At 37.8% G+C, this 19,607-nt stretch overlaps 1 protein-coding gene across 1 annotated transcript in view; it reads left to right on the forward strand.

Moving 5' to 3' along the window:
* The first annotated feature begins 746 nt into the window (after positions 1-746).
* The window catches only part of LOC141362777 (sterile alpha motif domain-containing protein 9-like), a 44,200-nt gene continuing 25,339 nt past the window's right edge, over positions 747-19,607 (forward strand). Inside the window, exons 1-2 of the mRNA XM_073865005.1 lie at positions 747-901; positions 1,145-1,199. Of these exons, the coding sequence (XP_073721106.1) occupies positions 1,182-1,199 (18 nt within the window). The 5' untranslated portion in view covers positions 747-901; positions 1,145-1,181. The remainder of the gene's footprint in view (positions 902-1,144; positions 1,200-19,607) is intronic.

The following is a 19,607-nucleotide window of genomic DNA, read 5'->3' on the forward strand; positions in this document are numbered from 1 at the left end:
CTGGCTGGGTTGAGGGCAGTGGCGGCTGGGATGGCTGCGTTGAGGGCAGCGGCGGCTGGGCTGGCTGCGTTGAGGGCAGCGGCGGCTGGGCTGGCTGCGTTAAGGGCAGCGGCGGCTGGGCTGGCTACGTTGAGGGCAGCGGTGGCTGGCTGCTCTCCGGTGCCAGAGTGGCGACCACCAGGTCCTCAAACATCAGAACCCCTACCGCAAGACCCTCCGGAATAGGAGGCAAGGGTGGAGGAGGTGCAGCCTTGGCCGAGACCCTGGACTTCGGCCGGTTTCCGACGAAGCGGATCATGTCCTCCAGTTCCAGGGGTTTCAGCATCCTCATCTCACTCGGCTTAAGTGGCTCGACGAGACATCGATTGAGGATGACCTTCAGCTCATCTTGGGTGAAGAGAGTGTCTGCCACAAGATTAGATTAAACAAAGGACAAGATGGCAGAACCATGACAACTTTCACAATAAGCATTAACAGATCAGCACAAAGCTGTTTTGCCATGCTTAAATGACTTGTTAAACTGGAATATTATCCTGTATTAAACGCAGTATTCATATTTAATGTGAAACTTGTTCTTGTTTTGATGAGCACAAATGATATACTTGCTGGAATTGATGACAGTGACACACCCAGCTCAACAATCTGGTAATTAGCCTCGAGCACTTTTTCAAACACTGTGGCAGTGTTCTTTTTCCACAGCACATCAAACAAGTGGTCACAGCACACTAGTGTACCGCGGCACAGTGTTTGGGAAACACTGTCTTACAGTCTTATCATAAAAAAACATCTGGCAACCTCACCAAGTCAGCTTTTTGTCTTTCGTTTGTACACCAGAGAAATCAACACCACAGTGCATGTAAATAATTCATCAAGGACCCGTGTAGAAACCCCTTTGCAAAAGGTAAGAAAAAGTGAAAATGTTTATTAATTAACTGGGCTAATAAAATTATTTTGTACATTGATGTTAACTACATTGTAAAGCCAAAACAAAAGTTTGTTTAAAAAGTTTGAGACTTTTATTGTTGATTCAGACTGACATTGATGACGACAAAACATTAAATGACTCTGTCATACCTTTGACTACTACTCGATGTCTTTACACTTAAATGTTCTGATACCATATTTCATTGTATTTTAACTTAAGAGCCTGAGATTACACCAGCAAGATTTTTTATTCCATTATGGCAACCTCACAACAGGTAAGTAACATGGCAAGTGTTTTTTTATTTGCTATGCTTCATATTGGGATTCTATAGCAGCTTTTATTAATTAACACTTTGTCCCAAATCACAAGCTATCCATCTTAAAGGCATAGTTCACCCAAAAATAAAAATAATTTTTCCTACTAAGTGAATGGAAGTGAATAAATTTGGTTACAAACATTCCTCAAAATATCAGCCCATAGAAATGTATACAGGTTTGTAACAACATGAAAGTAAGAAAATGATGACAGTATTTGAACTATCCCTTAGTATTCTAGTAAGACAGGTAAAACAGGTAAACATGACGGAACATGGTAACCAAACCATTACATCGACAACAACTTACCATGAACAATAAACAGGCAGGGTATATACACTGAACAAAATTATAAATGCAACACTTCTGTTTTTGCCCCAATTTTTCATGAGCTAAACTCAAAGATCTAAGGCACATGGTATTAAAGGGATAGTTCACCCAAAAATGCTGTCATGATTTTCTCACTCCCACGTTGGTAGAAACCTGCATTTCTTTGTTTTGATGAACACACAGGAAGATATTTTGAGGAATGTTTTGAGTGTTAATGTAAATGCATTCCAGCCATTGTACCTGCATTTACAGGTCAATGTCACACAAAACTCCACCCTCTATTATTATTCCTCTCACTGACAGCTGTCAAAAAGAAAGGACGTTAGGTTATGGAGCAGGTGAGATGCACAAATTTATATTTGTGAAGCAATGCTAAGCTAAAAAGTATCTTAACACTTTCATCTTTTAAGAGAAAACGCTCTCTGCCAATGACGATAATTTCCGGCTTTCCGCAATATACAACCCGGAAGTAGCGCCTCATATGAAAGAGAAAGAACTCTGTGTATGCTCTGCATCTGATCTCAATCAATCAATCAATCAACAAAATTTATTTCAGTCCTCACACATAATTTCCGAAACAAAGAAAATGTATACATACATATCAATCGAAAAAGGTGCAGGCTGAAGTATTCATATACTCTTTCTATTTCCGTCTAACAAATCATAATTTTAGCTTTGATATTACTTGGTCGATTGCTGAATATTATGAACTTCGTTTGTCATATTCAATGAAAGTTGATTATCATCAAACCAACTTTTTAAAGCCATCAATTCAATTTCAACTGTTTTCAGGAGATGCTCCAAATTTTTCCCCGAACAGTATCAATTTGTGTCATCAGCAAACAATACCATTTTTGATTTTTTTTAGACACTTTACAAATATCATCTATATACAATACAAACAATTTGGGACCTAACACCGAACCTTGTGGAACACCAGATGTAACTTTCATTAGATCAGATTTAATATTCTTTATTTGTACAAACTGATATCTATCCTCAAGGTAACTGCTTAACCAAGAAAAGGCTTATACCATATCTCTCCAATTTCCTCATTAATAAACTGTGATCAATAATGTCGAAAGCTTTTTTTAAATCTAGGAACACCCCCACAGTATATTCATTGTTATCCATAGAAGTGGAAATCTCCTCTACCAGTTCCATCACTGCCATTGTGGTCGACCTATTTGCTCTAAAGCCATACTGATGTTCACTCAATAGTTTATTTTTGTCTATAAAATTATCAAGCCTGCACACAAATAATTTCTCTAAGATTTTGGAAAATTGGGAGAGCAGAGAAATGGGTCTATAATTGGAAAAAAGATGTCTATCACCATTTTTAAAAATAGGGATCACCTTGGCTATTTTCATGTTACTTGGAAATATGCCTGTTAAAAATGACTGATTGCAAATATATGTAAATGGTTTTACTATATATAATATAATATTTTTTAATAATGACATGTCAATATCATTACAATCAGTAGATTTTTTGTTTTTATAGTTATTGACAATGTCTATTATTTCCATCTTATCAGTTCCCCTAATAAATATTGAACATTTATTACTAGAAATATTTACTTCATATACCCTGTCTCCAGTTTGCTGTTCCACAATCTCTTTTGCTAATTTATATCCAATATTTACATAATACTCATTAAATTGATTGACAATATCCTTCACTTCATTTGTAATTATTGACTCATCATTTACAAAATAATTTGGATAATCTACCTTTACAGTTTTCTTTTTATACTGTTGAGTACTTTCCATGTTGCTTGAGTATTACTCTTATACCTTTCCAATATTTGTTGATAATAATCTTTTTTACTAAATCTTATAATGCTTATTAATTTATTTTTATATGTCTTATATTTATCTTCAGCTTGTTTGGTTCTAGTTATTATAAATTTCCTATATAAAGCATTTTTCTTTTTACATGCCTTCTCTATTCCCTTAGTAATCCAAGGTTTATCATCATTTTTGCACTTCTTTACAATTCTCTTAGACAACATAGCGGTGTTCTTTATTAAAGAAACATTTCAGAAATACACTAGTCAACATTCGAAGTGGATCAAAACCATTCAAAAAAGATTACATAAAACCAATCCTTAATACCCATTCTTGTCTTAGGACAACTTTGATAAACTTTTTTGATCCACTTCAAATGTTGACGAGTATAGTTCAAGTTAAATTTATGAGGAATGGCTTGTAAAAATATTTCATATTGCAAACAACTAAAATCAACCTTGTATATTTTATTTTATATCAAACCCGTAAAACCCGCAACTTCATTTCCAAACGTATCATGCATAAACTGCTCCATTGCATCCACTATATGCCTTCACTTTAAAGGATAATTTATATTAGGGGTTCCAAATATGTGCGTTGCACAGGGGAATAAGCCGGTGGGTCGTGCAAGTCACCTGGCTTGGCTGTGGATTACACTTAAAATATATAAAAACAAACTGTTGTTGTTCATTAGTTCACGCGTATGTATGCGGAAGCAGCGGGTTTACAATGCGGATAAAGCTTAATGGACGCATTTCTGGAGCCGCGCCTGTCTACCTCAAATATAACATATAAAAAATATATTATGATTGCTTTAGATTTTAGCTTTGATTAGTTTTTATGTGGAAAATTTGTACAAAATTATACAAGCAGTAATCAAGTGGAGCAGTTTAATTTGAATGCATTTGCCTCAAAGTTATAAAACATAAAAAAAATCATAATTAGAAAAATCAACAATTATGATTTTGTGATGAATGTGTGCCCGTGGCATGCGATTTTTACCTGATTTATTAATTTGCAGCTAAAATACTAGCCGGTAGATTAAAGATTTTGGATATGAAATGCACAAATAAAATAATGAGATTCGCTATATAGCTGCCATAGTTTCACCTGCTGCTCCACCCAAAATATTTAAAAAAAAGTCTTTAGCATTTAATAGTTCGAAGCTGATGTTCCTTGGGAAACAAAATAAAAAAATCGAACAACCATCAGTGTAATGATCTCTAATTGTGTGAATGTTTTACTCTTTAAATATAAAAATATTTGCCTAATTGAACACGGAGTGTATTGCTACTTTTTTTATATTTAGTTATATAGACTGCAATGTAAGCTTTTATAACGGTGATGGCCCCTAGCGGAGTCAAGTGGGATAAGGTATAGCTAAGAGTGCTCCATACCAACCTTCCGAACGAATGACTTACAAAAGTGATATGAACTAAGAACGTTTCGGGAAACACGTATTAACGATAAGGTACAGCTTAAGGTACAACTTAAGAACGACATAGAGCTAAGAAGGTTTCGGGGAACGCAGCCCAGAACGCTAACAGTAGCCGTTAGCCATGCAGATAACATATTAGTTGACGCTATTTAGCAGTATTTACATCACATAATATACACTTTTACAGTAATAACGAAGGCACTGTAATAATAAACATTTTGAAAATGCATTTACTTTGGGATAGATTCAGCATATTAATTTGCCTTCAACTTCAATCTCTCATTCGTTGCCTGGAGTGGGGAACTGGAGCATTTAAAGCTTAACGCCGCCACCTAGTGTACTGGATTAATTCATTTTTACAGATCTGAAAAGATTCGGGGCTTTTGACAAAACATTCGGGGCTTGAGCCCCAGAAGCCAGCGCCTCGTTCCGCCCCTGGTTGTCTGCCCATAGCAGGGGTGGCAAACCATTGCAGCACGATCAGCCAAAATAAAGAAACCTTTCCTGCGAAGAGCCACACAACAGATGTGTCTCACAATGACTTGTTACCAGGGGCGTTGCACAAGATCTCAGGCCCTATGCATAGGCAGTCCTGATGGGCCCCCATGCCCCACCCCATAATATATTTTAGACTTTTCAAGGGCCCTCTCTTCCTTTGGGGCCCTGGTAATCAGTACTGGTTTTACCCCCAGTCCGACGCCCCTGCTTGTTACTATTACAATTTATTACTTACTACAATTTGTAATTACATACACAATAGTTTTCATGGATTTTAATGTTTGTATCAGTTACAAACATTGTGTTTGACGAATATTTTGATCACTTTTTTTCTGAACACCTTTTACCAATTCCAAACCACAGTCATTTTAATTACTATTCATTTTGTACTATTCAACTTGCTGTCTGAATCAAGATTTCTTGTCTAATGGTCAGTTTTGCCATTTCCATGCATGGCATCTTTCTTATGGACATCAAATAATGAATTTCCAGTGTGTGTGTTTAAACTTTTATTTTGGCTCATTTTACCTGTAATAGAAAATGTGGCTAATAATTCTGCACACTTGAATATAAGGTGCTTTTTTCTCCAGCCAGCCATCATTTACAATAATGTATCACTTATAAATGCTTTATTTAGTAAATTGATGGTAGTTATTAAGATTAATTTGTTTTGGAATTAGTAAAATATGTTTGATTAAAAACTGATCAAAAGTTTAATGTAGCTACCTAATAATTCTTCCCACACTAATCACTGTCATGTTGCAAACAACCATTGGTCTATCACTTCTGTTTTTGACTGCGTTTTATCAAGAGGACATCTAAAAAGCAGTGTGCTTTAAAAGCAGTTCTGCTTACCGCACGTCAACTTGCTTCTCATCTCTTATATTGACAAATGACGCTGCATGCTTAAAAAAAAACCCAAAATGTTGTGGTTGGGCTTGCCAAATGTCAAATAAAAAAGAACCAATGGGCTGCTTATTATGTGTCTCCTGGTCCAGTCTGTCCGGAAAAAAAAAACATCTTACGCTAACTTTTTTGGAAAATGCAGTACATTGCCACCACGCCTTAAAGTTCCATTAATGAATTGCATAAAAACAGAAATAAGGAAAAAGAAAGCAATGGGCCACGATGCGGGATGTACTAGTATTACAGTGGGGCAAAAAAGTATTTAGTCAGCTACCAATTGTTCAAGTTCTCACACTTAAAAAGATGAGAGAGGCCTGTAATTTTTGTCAAAGGTACACGTCAACTATAAGAGACAAAATGAGAAAAAAAAATCCAGAAAATCACATTGTCTGATTTTTTAAGAATTTATTTGTAAATTATGGTGAAAAATAAGTATTTGGTCAATAACAAAAGTTTATGTCAATACTTTGTTATATACCCTTTGTTGGCAATGACAGAGATCAAACGTTTTCTGTAAGTCTCCACAAGGTTTTTACATATTGTTGCTGGTAGTTTGGCCCATTCCTCCATGCAGATCTCCTCTAGAGCAGTGATGTTTTAGGGCTGTCGCTGGGCAACTCAGATTTTCAACTCCCTCCAAAGATTTTCTATGGGGTTGAGATCTGGAGACTGGCTAGGCCACTCCAGGACCTTGAAATTATTCTTATGAAACCACTCCTTCTTTGCCCGGGCGGTATGTTTGGGATCACTGCCATACTGAAAGATCCAGCCACGTTTCATCTTCAATGCCCTTGCTGACGAAAGGAGGTTTTGAGTCAAAATCTCACGATACATGGCCCCATTCATTCTTTCCTTAACTCGGATCAGTTGTCCTGGTCCCTTTGCAGAAAAACAGATCCAAAGCATGAGGTTTCCACCCCCATGCTTCACAGTAGGTATGGTGTTCTTTGGATGCAACTCAGCATCTTTCTCCTCCAAACACAAGAAGTTGAGTTTCTACCTAAAAGTTATGTTTTGGTTTCATCTGACCATATGACATTCTCCCACTCTTCTTCTGGATCATCCAAATGCTCTCTAGCAAACTTCAGACGGGTCCGGACATGTACTGGCTTAAGCAGGTGGACACATCTGGCACTGCAGGAATTGAGTCCCTGGCTGCATAGTGTGTTACTGATGGTAGCCTTTGTTACTTTGGTCCCAGCTCTCTGCAGGTCATTCACTAGGTTCCCCCATGTGGTTCTGGGATTTTTGCTCACCATTCTGGTGATAATTTTTACCCTACGGGATGAGATCTTGCGTGGAGCCCCAGATCGAGGGACATTATCAGTGTTCTTGTATGTCTTTCATTTTCTAATAATTGCTCTCACAGTTGATTTCTTCACACCAAGCTGCTTACCTATTGCAGATTCAGTCTTCCCAGCCTGGTGCAGGTCTACAATTTTGTTTCTGGTGTCCTTTGACAGCTCTTTGGTCTTGGCCATAGTTGAGTTTGCATTCTGACTGTTTTAGGTTGTGGACAGGTGTCTTTTATACTGCTAACAAGTTCAAACAGGTGCCATTAATACAGGTAACAAGTGGAGGACAGAGGATCCTCTTAAAGAAGAAGTTACAGGTCTGTGAGAGAAAGAAATCTTGCTTTTTTGTTATTGACCAAATACTTATTTTCCACCATAAATTGCAAATAAATTCTTAAAAAATCAGACAATGTGATTTTCTGGATTTTTTTCCTCATTTTGTCTCTCATAGTTGAAGTGTACCTATGATGAAAATTACAGGCCTCTCTCATCTTTTTAAGTGGGAGAACTTGCACAATTGGTGGTTGACTAAATACTTTTTTGCCCCACTGTATGGGCTGGTCAGACAAAAATAGTGTGGGTGGGTATCGGCCCAAAGTCGGCCCCATCACGGAATTGCCCGGTCTGCAATACATAATGCAACGGCCCAACCAGACCACGGCCCATCTGGAATCTCCCGGTAGTCCCGATGGCCAGTATATGCCTGTCTTAAAATGAAATTTTTATGTTTATCAGTTTTTAAAAAAAGTTGCCAGCCAGCGCCAGCGTTTTTTATGCTTTTCACAAAAGTTGAATGCCTTCCAGAAAATGTTCTTCTTTAAATATATAAACATACAATATACCAAATGAAAGAACAGACCCTCTGCTTTCAAACAAAAAAAAACATTTCATCCTACCTTGAGTCAGGGTTTTATAATAATATCAATTTAATGTAATAGTTGACTGAAAACAAATTTGTTTAGTATCTACAAGATTGCAGTCAGTAATGCTATTGTACATTTTATTTACATTTCATGATATTTTATTTACCTGTCATACACTGTAAAAAGTTAAAGCTGCTCTACTTAAAAACTGACTTCAATTGATAAACCAAACCTAAGTGTGTGATACAATGCAGAGGATTATTTTAACATGTAACAGTTTATTTGGAGAAACATATTATTTAAACATATTGTTTGCCAAGCCATTTTTTTATTTTCTGGAGGAAATGAAAGAGGAGTCACTAGAAGTCATCACACAATACCAGGTGTTTCAAAACTTCTTGTAAACCTTCACTTTTCAGTGTCCAATGGCTTTGTTAGCTGTGATGTCCGTGGTGCTGAACTCAAGCGCATCAAAAGTTTATTCATCAGCTCTGCTTATTTACTGTCCTCAAAATTCTGTGTAAGATTTTCAAGCAGTGTTGCATAGCGTGCAGTACTCTTATTTACAACCTCTGCTGCTTGTCCACTTGCCTTCAACAAGAATGTTAAATGTGTTAACTCTCTCTTAGATGCATCTTGAACAGCTCGAGTTTGTTGAATGATAAATGTGAAAACACAGGTCGGGCACCATCTTTATCTTCCCATTCAGATAATGCAGTATGTCGACCCAAAAAAAAATCACATAGGTCGATATAGTGCTTCTGTTTCATTGAGGAACAGCTTAACTGGATTTAAAAGCTAAAAAAACGAGAAAGCACCTTTGAAAAGCCATCTTACAGCAAAGTAAAGACGCAGATCAGATGGAAGATCTTTATCAGTATCAACAACGACATTTTTGAACTGCCTGTGATTTGAGAGTGTGTGTGCGTGCGTGTGTGTGTGTTTACCTGGTAATTATCACCTTGAGGGGACCAATTGTAGCTCCCAAAGAGAGGAATAGCAGTATTTTTGTGAGCTTGTGGGGACATTTTGAGGTCTCCATGAGGAGACAAGCTTATAAATCAAACAGAATGATGTTTCTTGAAAATGTGAAGTAGGAGAAGGGTTTCTGTGATGGTTGGGGTTAGGGAATGGGGCGGGGAAGGGGAATAGAAAATACAGTTTGTACAGTATAAAATGCATTACGTCTATGGAATGTCCCCACAAAACATGGAAACCAGAATGTAGGTGTGTGTGTGTGTGTGTGTGTGTGTGTGTGTGTGTGTGTGTGTGTGTGTGTGTGTGTGTGTGTGTGTGTGCGTGTGTGCGTGTGTGCGTGTGTGCGTGTGCGTGTGTGCGTGTGTGCGTGTGCGTGTGTGCATGCGTTTGTGTGTGTGTGCGTGCGTTTGTGTAAAATTGACCATTTCCAGCACAGGTTTCATGATGTGATCCAAGTTCAGCTTTTTAGACAGCAAATGCTCATGGTGGATAATACAATGAAACGTCCAAAATTCATGAAAACGGTCATCAGCTTTACACAGTCCTACAAGGCCTTTCCCAGACCCCAAAATGGCTGGAGTTCTCTCAGTGGCTATTGCTGATAGTTTTGATAACTGCAGATCGGGTTTTTTAAGAACAGCCATAGTCTCTTTTAGGTCGATGCCATGAGTTCTGTCTTTTAGTGGCACAATGTTAAGCAGCTCTTCCTTAATTTTGCAGTCTTCTGACACAAATCATACGAATATTGCCAATTTATCATTTGTGAATTTTAATGATAATGTCACATCAAAAGGTATAGTTGTCCTATTTTAACTTGGGCTTTGTACAATCCGGCCAAGGAAAACAATTGAATCTTAATTTAAACTGCTTTTAATAAACTGGAACACAAACAGAGAAAACAAAAGTGGTTGAAACATTGATAACAACAATTATAAAATATAGCTGCAAGGCAGCGATACCGGGGTCAAGCCAAACATAGCAAAAAATGATTCATACGTGATGACTGTCATGATTTAAGATCTAAGTTTGCATTACTTTTATGAAAAAATAGCAATTTTTGTATCTTGAGACCACTAGGTGGCACTGTGCCGAAACAACAGATGGTGCCTCAGGTCATGACTATGTTGACACATACCAAATTTAGTGTAAATACAATAAAGCGATACGGAGATATAGTCTTAAATGACTTGACCACTAGGGGGCACTGACCAAACAATAAATTGTGACTCAGGTCTTGATTGTGATGACACCCACCAAATTTGGTGTAAATACGATAAAGAGATGCAGAGATATAGCTTCAAATCTCTTGACCACTAGGGGGCGCCGAAAAGTTTACAAGTCCTCCCAGAACATGTTGCTGATGAACCATACCAAGTTTCATAACAATACGCAATTGCGTTTCTGAAATACTTGAACTTAAAGAAAATATTCAAAATGGCCGACACACAAAATGGCCGACCAAAAACCATTTGGTATCGTTTGACTCTGCATGCCTCAGGAAATCTAACAAGACTAGTCTCATAATTTTACATTCAAGTTTGCAGTAGTTATAAGCAAAAATAGACATTTTTTATATCTCGTGACCAGTAGGGGGCAGTGTGACGAAATGGTGCATGCATCCTCAGGTCATCACTGTTATGACATATACCAAGTCTCATATTAATACGCAAAAGTTTTGCGAAGATACAGGCTCAAACACATTTTGGCGTGCTTGCCCTCGCATTCTTTGATGCGTTATACGACAACGGATAGGTCTACCGAAAAGCTTTTGATAACATTTTGTCTGGAGTGTCTCTAGATGATGCGTACTAAAAATCAAGCTAATCAAACAAGCGCTCTAGGAGGAGTTCGAAAAAGTAGGTGTTCAATATAATTCAAAATGGCCGACAGGAAGTAGATTTGACTGACATATTTGGTACAGTCAGACTCAGCACTAGCCAAGGAATCAATAGAGTGAAGTCTCATGTCAGTGTGGCAAATGAATCAAATGCTATAAAGATTTTAAACAATTTCTTTACATATCCTGACCACTAGGTGGCGCTGTCCTAAAGATTTATAGGTGCGTTTAGAATATGTCACTGATTAACCATGCCAAATTTCGTAGCGATACGCCATTCTGTTTGTGAAATACTGAAGTTAATGAGAAAATTCAAAACACATACGTTTTGCAAAGATACGGCCTCACGTCCATTTTGGCGTGCTCGCCGCCTTATATGTTGTCACTGTATACGAGAACCCATTGGTCTATCAAAAAGCTTTTGATAACTTTTTGTCTGGGGTGTCTCTAGATGCTACATACCATATGACATGCAAATCGGACAAACGCTCTATGAGGAGTTCGAAAAAGTAGGTTTTACGGAAAATAAAAATGGCAGAAAGATGTGCATGACACAAATAACATCACTGTGTGCAATTGAATCATCATGAGCCAAGGATTCAGAGGAAACAATAATTTAGTTTCTAGGACTCACGGATCAGAAGTTATGAGCATGAACATAAGTGGATTTTTGGACTGTTGGTGGCGCTAGAGGGTTTAAGTTAGACACACCAATGTTGCTATAGTAACTTCTAAGACTGTCCTCTACATGTGTGCCAAAATTCATATGTTTCCTATGTACGGTTCTATGAGCTGCCATTGACTTCAATGGCGGAAGAACGAGGAAGAAGAATAATAGGAAAAATAACAATAACAATAGGTGTCTACGCCACTTCGTGGTTTGACCCCTAATTATTATAAAAAGAAAACTAACAAATACAATAGGGATCAAGCCCCCATGAAAACTATAGGAAAACTAACAGATACAATAGGGGTCTTCGCCCATTCTGGGCTTGACCCCTAAAAAGAAGAAAACTAACAGATACAATAGGGGTCAAGCCCCGAAGAAAACTATAAGAAAACTAACAGATACAATAGGGGTCAAGCCCAGAATGGTGCGTTGGGCGGCACCTGCATCTGAGTTGCTGTGAAGAGAGAGTATGGTGATTTAGTTTGTGCGGAAGAGCTGGGAATGGTATAATCCGGGGCTGCAAATGTCGTCGGCGGCATTGTGCTTGAGTGACCTGCTGTGGTTTGAAAATAAAAGTTAGTTGGAAAGTGTGAAGGATAAAAGGATGAAGTGTGGGCTTGAGCTGCAAACGGGGGCGGGCCCACGGTTGTCTGAGATGGTAGAGCTGCATGTTGCTGTATGTGGGCGGGGTTGTAACCTGGTGGGTAGAGAGACTGTTGACATGGATAAGCCTGTGCTTCTAGCTTTTTTCATTTCATTTATTTATTTGGATGGGACAATGCATATTAATGAACGTACAATAAGAATTGACGTAAATACACCGGATTTAGCACAATGCTAATTTCCATCCGTAGTCCCACAGATAAAAAACAAACTCAAATTAAACAAACAACATACACAACAATTTATAAGCCTATAACACTAAAAACAGATAAAACACCTGAACAATGTAGAATCCTAATAGTAACACTTTTTTTTATAAAATACGGGAATATTATGCATTTTATTAAATACAAATAAATTTGATCTACCTAACTTTTTACCTAATGTTCACATTTATAATTATTATTAAGCCATCTTTTAAGCTGCTTCTTAAATGATGCAAAAGTAGGACTATCTCTAATTTCTATTGGCATACTGTTCCAATTTGTGCAGCCTTTAATAGAGAGGACGTTTTGCGCAAATGTGGACTTTCTAAACGGTGCTTCACAGTCCCCTCGAGTAATTGACCTCGTATTAGTCTTATTATTTCTCTTTTTTATGAAGTCCCCCAGGGGTGGTGGGGCCATTCCATTCATTGACCTGTAAATAAGGCAGCTGTGTTTAAAAACTTTAAGATTTTCAAAACTTAAAAATCTATGCTTTTCTAGAATTGAGCAATGGTGAATCATCTGTGGTTTCCTGTCAAATACCTTAATTGCTTTTTTATAGAGTTGATCTATGGGTTTTAATGCAGTGACACTGGCAAATGACCAAACTGTGAAGCAATACTCAATATGAGAAAAAAATCATACAATGGAGATAGGATTTTGCCGCCTCTGTTGTAATAAAAGACCTAATTTGTTTATAGTTTTGCAAATTAAATTTTATAACTTTGGTTACCTTTTTTATGTGCTTTGTGAAAGTAAGGTTCGAGTCTAGTATAACCCCAAGATACCTAAACTGATCCACCAACTCCAATTCTTCCCCTCCCAAAAATACAAAAGATCTACTTCTTGTTGATAGTTTTTTCACAGGTATCTTGCAAAAATGTTTTTTTCTAAACATCATCACAACCGTCTTTTTGGTATTAAGAAGAAGACACATTTGATTTAACCAATTTTGAACTTCAGTCAGTGGATTTGTAAGATCAGTAGCTATTAGTATTTATTAGTATTAGAAGGAACAAATTGCCTTGTTATTTCAGATATACTGTTTATGAAATAATTATTAAAAGTGTTTGCCACGATCTTAGAATCTTTAATCAGGGCATTATTCACAACTAACTCAATAGATTTATTTTCCTTCTCATTATGTTTACCTAATAACTTGTTTAAAATTTGGCATGTTTTTTTCCCGTTGCCTCTTGTACTTTCTATAATGGACACGAAAAAATCTGCTTTGGCTTTTTTTATAGTTTGTATAACTTTATTACGTGCATGTGTGAATTTTTCCCTGTCAGTAGATAAACCAGATTTCAAGTATTGTTTAAGCAACATATCTCTTATTTTTAAAAGCTTTTTACATGTTTGATTCAACCATGGTAAATTATTTCCCTTCTTAGCCCCACGGCTCACCCTACGGGTGAAAGAGGACATCACCTCTGTAAGCTTATTGATGAAAGAGATATAACTGCTTTCTATATTTTTTGTGAATAATGTTTCATTCCAATCAACCATTTTCAAGGCTGTATGAAGATTCTGTATTTGATTTTCAGGTATAAAATTTAATTTAACATCAGAGGGATGAGGAGCGGTATTTAATGTGTGATACCTCTGTTTTGATAGTTTCCTAGAAAATAAAATAATATTATGGTCTGATAAACCAGTTAAAAAATTAAAAGTCTTAATAATTCGGTTTGGCTTATTAGTGAACAAAAGATCTATTCTTGTCTGAGAGTTATTTGTTATTCTAGTTGGCTTTTCAATAAGTTGTTCTAGGTTAAAATAATCTGTGGATCGTTTAAGATTTTTCCTACCATGTTTATCATCCCAATTTATATTAAAATCACCTATAATTATTAACTCTTTGTTTTGGTCACAGGATTTCAACACATTTTTTAACTGGTCATAAAATTCTACCTTCATAGATGGAGGTCGATAAAGGCATAGTAAAATAAAAGACATTTCATTTGACAAAGTGATTTCCACACCAGCACAATCAAATGAAATATCAATTGGCAATTCAAGCTGTCTGCAAGACCAGGTATTTCTGACATAGAGCAATACTCCCCCACCTTTACCTTTTTCCCTATCCTTTCTAAACACATGATACCCAGGCATATTTACCAGGGCTTCAGCTGACGTTAGTTTTAGCCAGGTTTCAGATATTCCTAAACAGTGAATATTTGAATCACCTAGGAGATGCTCTAATTGTTCACGCTTATTTACAAGACTTCTCACATTTAAATGTCCGCATAGCAGTCCCCTAGGTTTGTAGGTAGAGTCCCAGACTGTTCTCGACTGATTAAGGGTATGGAATATTTTAGTTCTACGATGTTTTTTAACACAGGCTTTCTAAATTTTACCTTAATGTCATTGATGTTTGAGTTGCCACTGCAAGCTGCTAATGAAGTTAGCTTTGGCACTGGGCCACTGCCAACCTCCGGCGATGTTAGTCCCACAACCGACACCGATGAGGAGGAAAGACTTACAACTGCTGGGGTGACCTCCGTCGACGCCCCCCCGCTGGCTGCCGGCGATGTAATTATCCTCTGTGCTGCGCTAGGGACCGCCGATGATACCGCCTCCCCGGCTGCCGGACCGCTGAGAACCGGTGGTGTTGTCAGCCTCTGTGTTGTTGGTCCATCAGTAGCTGATGCTAACTTCCCAGCTAACACCGTCAACCTCTCAGCTGCTGGACTAGTAGCCGCTGGTGCTACCCCGACAAATGCCGCCAATGGTTTCAATCCGCTGTCCACCAGCTCCGATCCACACAATCCCGCTGGCGGTCCTTGTCCCTCGGCCAACAGCGCCCGTCTAACGAGGACCACCGACGATGTCAGCCTTGGTACCAGGCCACAAGGAACCGCTGGTATCTCCATTCCACTAGGAGCAACAGGTGCAATTAGCCTCAACACAAGCTCGCCGAGATCCGCAGTCATCCTCCCCCGAAATGCTGGTGAAGTTAACACCTTAGATTCCAACGGTCCAGGATTTAACTCGACATCACCAGCTAGTAAGAGTATTGCTGCAAAGTGTAATAGTCTCGTACGAGAGTCCAATGTTGATGCAGTATCATCCTTTGTTATTGTTTTTGCTCTCAAGTGGCCGTTGTTCAATAGGCTAGAGAACAGAAGATATTGACTTCTTGCGGCTGGAAGAAAGACTCCATTTTCCTCATGTAGCAAAAGGTAACGATACGAACAAATGATAACACACAGTATTAGCAGAGCAGAGGACGTCAAACCAGATATTGGAGTTACGGTAGGATATTTTGACTTTCTGCTTTGTTTAGTAAATGAAGAGGATTTAAAAATCTTGGGTTTAGGTTTAGTATGTAACATTCGGCGTGCTCCTGCTAAGCGTGGTTTGGCAGACATCTTTCAAGCCTGTTGAATCATTTGCCACTAAACAGCTTTGCGCTAGTGTCTGTGACAGGAGCTGGAGGCCACTAAAAAAGAAAAGGGTTATGAGGGTTATGAAACTGAGCTGCTAAAGGGAGGCCACTGGGCCCAGCCATTTGCGGTGCTGCAGAGGCAGTGGCGGAGGGCTGGGTCTCATCAAGAGGTGGAAAAGGACCTGTCGTGGCGAAAACTGGGGCATGGCCTAGACTTGCTTGAGCCCTGTTGCTGTGACTCGATTGGCGAAGCGAGCCATGTTCTGAATGGGCAGACAATGGAGGTGGCTGCACAGGTGAATCTTGGGCCTTGCGGGAAGTACAAATACTTCGTTACAATACTTAAGTAGATATTTTGGGTATCTATACTTTACTTGAGTAATTATTTTTCAGACGACTTTTTACTTCTAATCCTTACATTTTCACGCAATTATCTGTACTTTCTACTCCTTACATTTTAAAAATCGCCTCGTTACTTCTTTTAATTTCGGCTTGTTTTCGTTTTTTACATTCCGGCTTGTCATCGTTAAAAAAAAAAAAACCTATCTTGATAAATTGCATCATCCGGATGAATGCGAATGTGGTTGGATGAGAAGTATAAACATACACCATTCCGACACCCTATTGGTTTGTACGCAATCCCCGCCGTACGCAATCCCCGCCCCCCCAGCTGACTGCAGATGATCAAAAGTTTGTTCGATAGCGCTGCAAAGATAAACTTAAAAGAACCGCGAGAGCAATTAGAAAGCATGCGAAGCAGTTGGAGCAGTTTGCTCTCGCGATGCTTTGATATCATCCGCCATCCGTTTGTACAGTAACAGAACGCGGCATTCTGCCTTCAAATGGAAAAGGACGAAATAAAACTCGCGGATCACTTTCAGGTCAGTTCACATTCACAAGCCTGTGTAAATATATAGCTGGCTGCTGACACCAACGCATCTGTGTGATTTAAATAGTATAACAATGTACCAATTTAAATCATGTAACTTCAGTTGTTCAACTTAAATGACATTGTGCTGCGTTGCGTTTTGAAGCATGACAAAGATATCTATGCTAAAGACATCTGTTGTTTTGTAATAACTGCCCTAAATTTTATTTGCATTAACAAAACCTACTTAGCTAAATGCTTGAGTGTTAAATCAATCAAACACATACCCATACATACCAACTTTTGCTTTTGTTAATAGACATCAGGGGCCCGTACCATGAAAATGGTTAAACAAACTCAGGGTTACAGGATTAGTTTCAGGTTGACAAAACCAAGCCAATGTGCAGGCCTTGTTGGTAAAAGCTATTTTCATGGTACCCAAAACCCAGGATTTGCACAAACTAATCCTAAACAAAGCTGGCTAACCAACTAAACCAGCTTCATGGTATAGGCCCCAGCTGTTTCCTTAAACCTGACTTTTAATTTACTTACAAGAAAGACAGTCTTCAAAATTACTTGGATTTACACTGACATGTAAGATCAGCTTTGTCACATTAGATTAAGCTGAAGTCCATTAGCTACACTGGTACAGATGCAGAAATATAGGGTTTAATATATAATTGCATATGTGTGTAATTGTAGATTGTGTTGCTGTGAAAATACAATTATAAATGATAACAATAGCATATTTCTATCCTCACACATACTATAGTTTGTTGTTTTTTAACTAAAGAGGGCACCACTGTAAAAGTTTGGCCAGCAGCGGCCCTGCTCTGAATTTTGACTTTTTGCACCATTATAATATTTGAATATTTATATATAATGCTCAGTAGTACACATATAAGGTTCTTTAATGCAGTGGTTATGAAACCATTTTTTTTGCGGCCTCCCTTGTGTACAGTGGATTCCTTCACAGCCCCCCCAAAAAAAATTTATGACATAAATCATTCTAAAACATAAATTTTGAATTAAACAAAACATGTTAAATTATACAAATGTATTGATTTTGTTTAGTAGCCTTATTGTTCTGAGGTTTAATTACACAGAATTTATAATAAAGTAATGTATTTCATGAAATATTATAAAACTGGGGCCCCTGGCACCATCTCGCGGCCCCCAGTTTGAGAACCACTGCTTTAATGTACTTGTTTGCATTGTATTAAAAAGCATTCATTTTTAATGGGCATATACCGTATGCAGTTGAAACAGATATAGCCTAGTGCAGGGGTAGGCAACATGGAGTTCCGATGTCCTGCAGAGTTTAGCTCCAGGTCTAATCAAAAGCCCCTGAAAAAGTTACCTGAAACTACAGGTAGCCAAGGTTTTGTAAGGGTTGGAGCTAAAATTTGCAGGACATCGGCACTCCAGGACTGACATTGCATACTCCTGGCGCTAGTGCATCCCACATTTTTTAACATTAACATTTTAATATGACACTATAGTTATTATGGCCTTAAGAAACATTTTTAGAGGAGATAGGGTAGTGCACAATAGGCCCCTGTGGTGCGGCCTAGGCTTTTTTCCGTAATGACATTTTTTTCCTTACATTACTTTTACTTTTATACTTTAAGTAGTTTTGAAACCAGTAATTTTTCACTTTTACTTGAGTAAAAAGCTTGAGTTGATACTTCAACTACTACAAAAGTCTTTTTAAACTCTAGTATCTATACTTTTACTTGAGTAATGAATATGAGTACTTTTGACACCACTGCTGGGGATGTTTACGTCTTCGTCTGATGAAGAGCTTGGTTGAGATATAGTAGCTGAGCCAAAGTTTCTATTAATGCTGCAAACTGCCAACAGATCAAAGGTAAGACTGCTGAGTCTATATGTACCCTCTCATGGTTGATTGCTGAGTGTTTCCACCTGTGTATAATTGCTGAGTGCTTTCACCTGTGTTTAATTATCTGAACGTGCACCACCCGAACTTTGTTAATAAAACATCATAAAAATTCAGAAACAGTTTAAAAGTAGCCAGGGGCGGAGTGGGACCAAAAAATCTACCGGGAAATTTCGTATACCACTGGCCCTCTGTGGTAAAAAAAATGTCTCGTAGCCTATTTGTAGTAAAACTAGGGTAATACAAATCGTAATAAATTTGCCCAACAAATAAAAACATTTTCATAATATTAATAAAATCATTAAATCATGGCTAATTAGTAAAATTATACCTGTTTGAAAGACGGAGTTGCGCACCTGTCAATCAGCTATTACATAACAGAGCGAGACCAGATATGAATGTGTTCATAAACGGAGTAATATGGAATAATTTGTGCATCTTTGAATAACTGTAAGAATATTTCCTTTAAATATAATTTTTGTCATATAAAGTTTTGAGGGATAATAATGTTTTTTCCACGGTTATTGCTTATTTATTTTAACATGTTTGGCGCATTACCTCAGAAATTATTTCAGTAATATTACTTTTTTTCCGCTAATAATAATACAATTTACATGCCAATCCTGCTTCCTTGTCTTTTTATTAATTTCATTATGCTGTAATGTTAATTTATATGTGGATATTTAATGGCATATGAGACGTTAATTGCCGTTATATTATCTCGTCTAATAATCAAA

The sequence above is a fragment of the Misgurnus anguillicaudatus genome, unplaced genomic scaffold, assembly GCF_027580225.2.
Source record: "Misgurnus anguillicaudatus unplaced genomic scaffold, ASM2758022v2 HiC_scaffold_29, whole genome shotgun sequence".
NCBI lineage: Eukaryota > Metazoa > Chordata > Actinopteri > Cypriniformes > Cobitidae > Misgurnus > Misgurnus anguillicaudatus.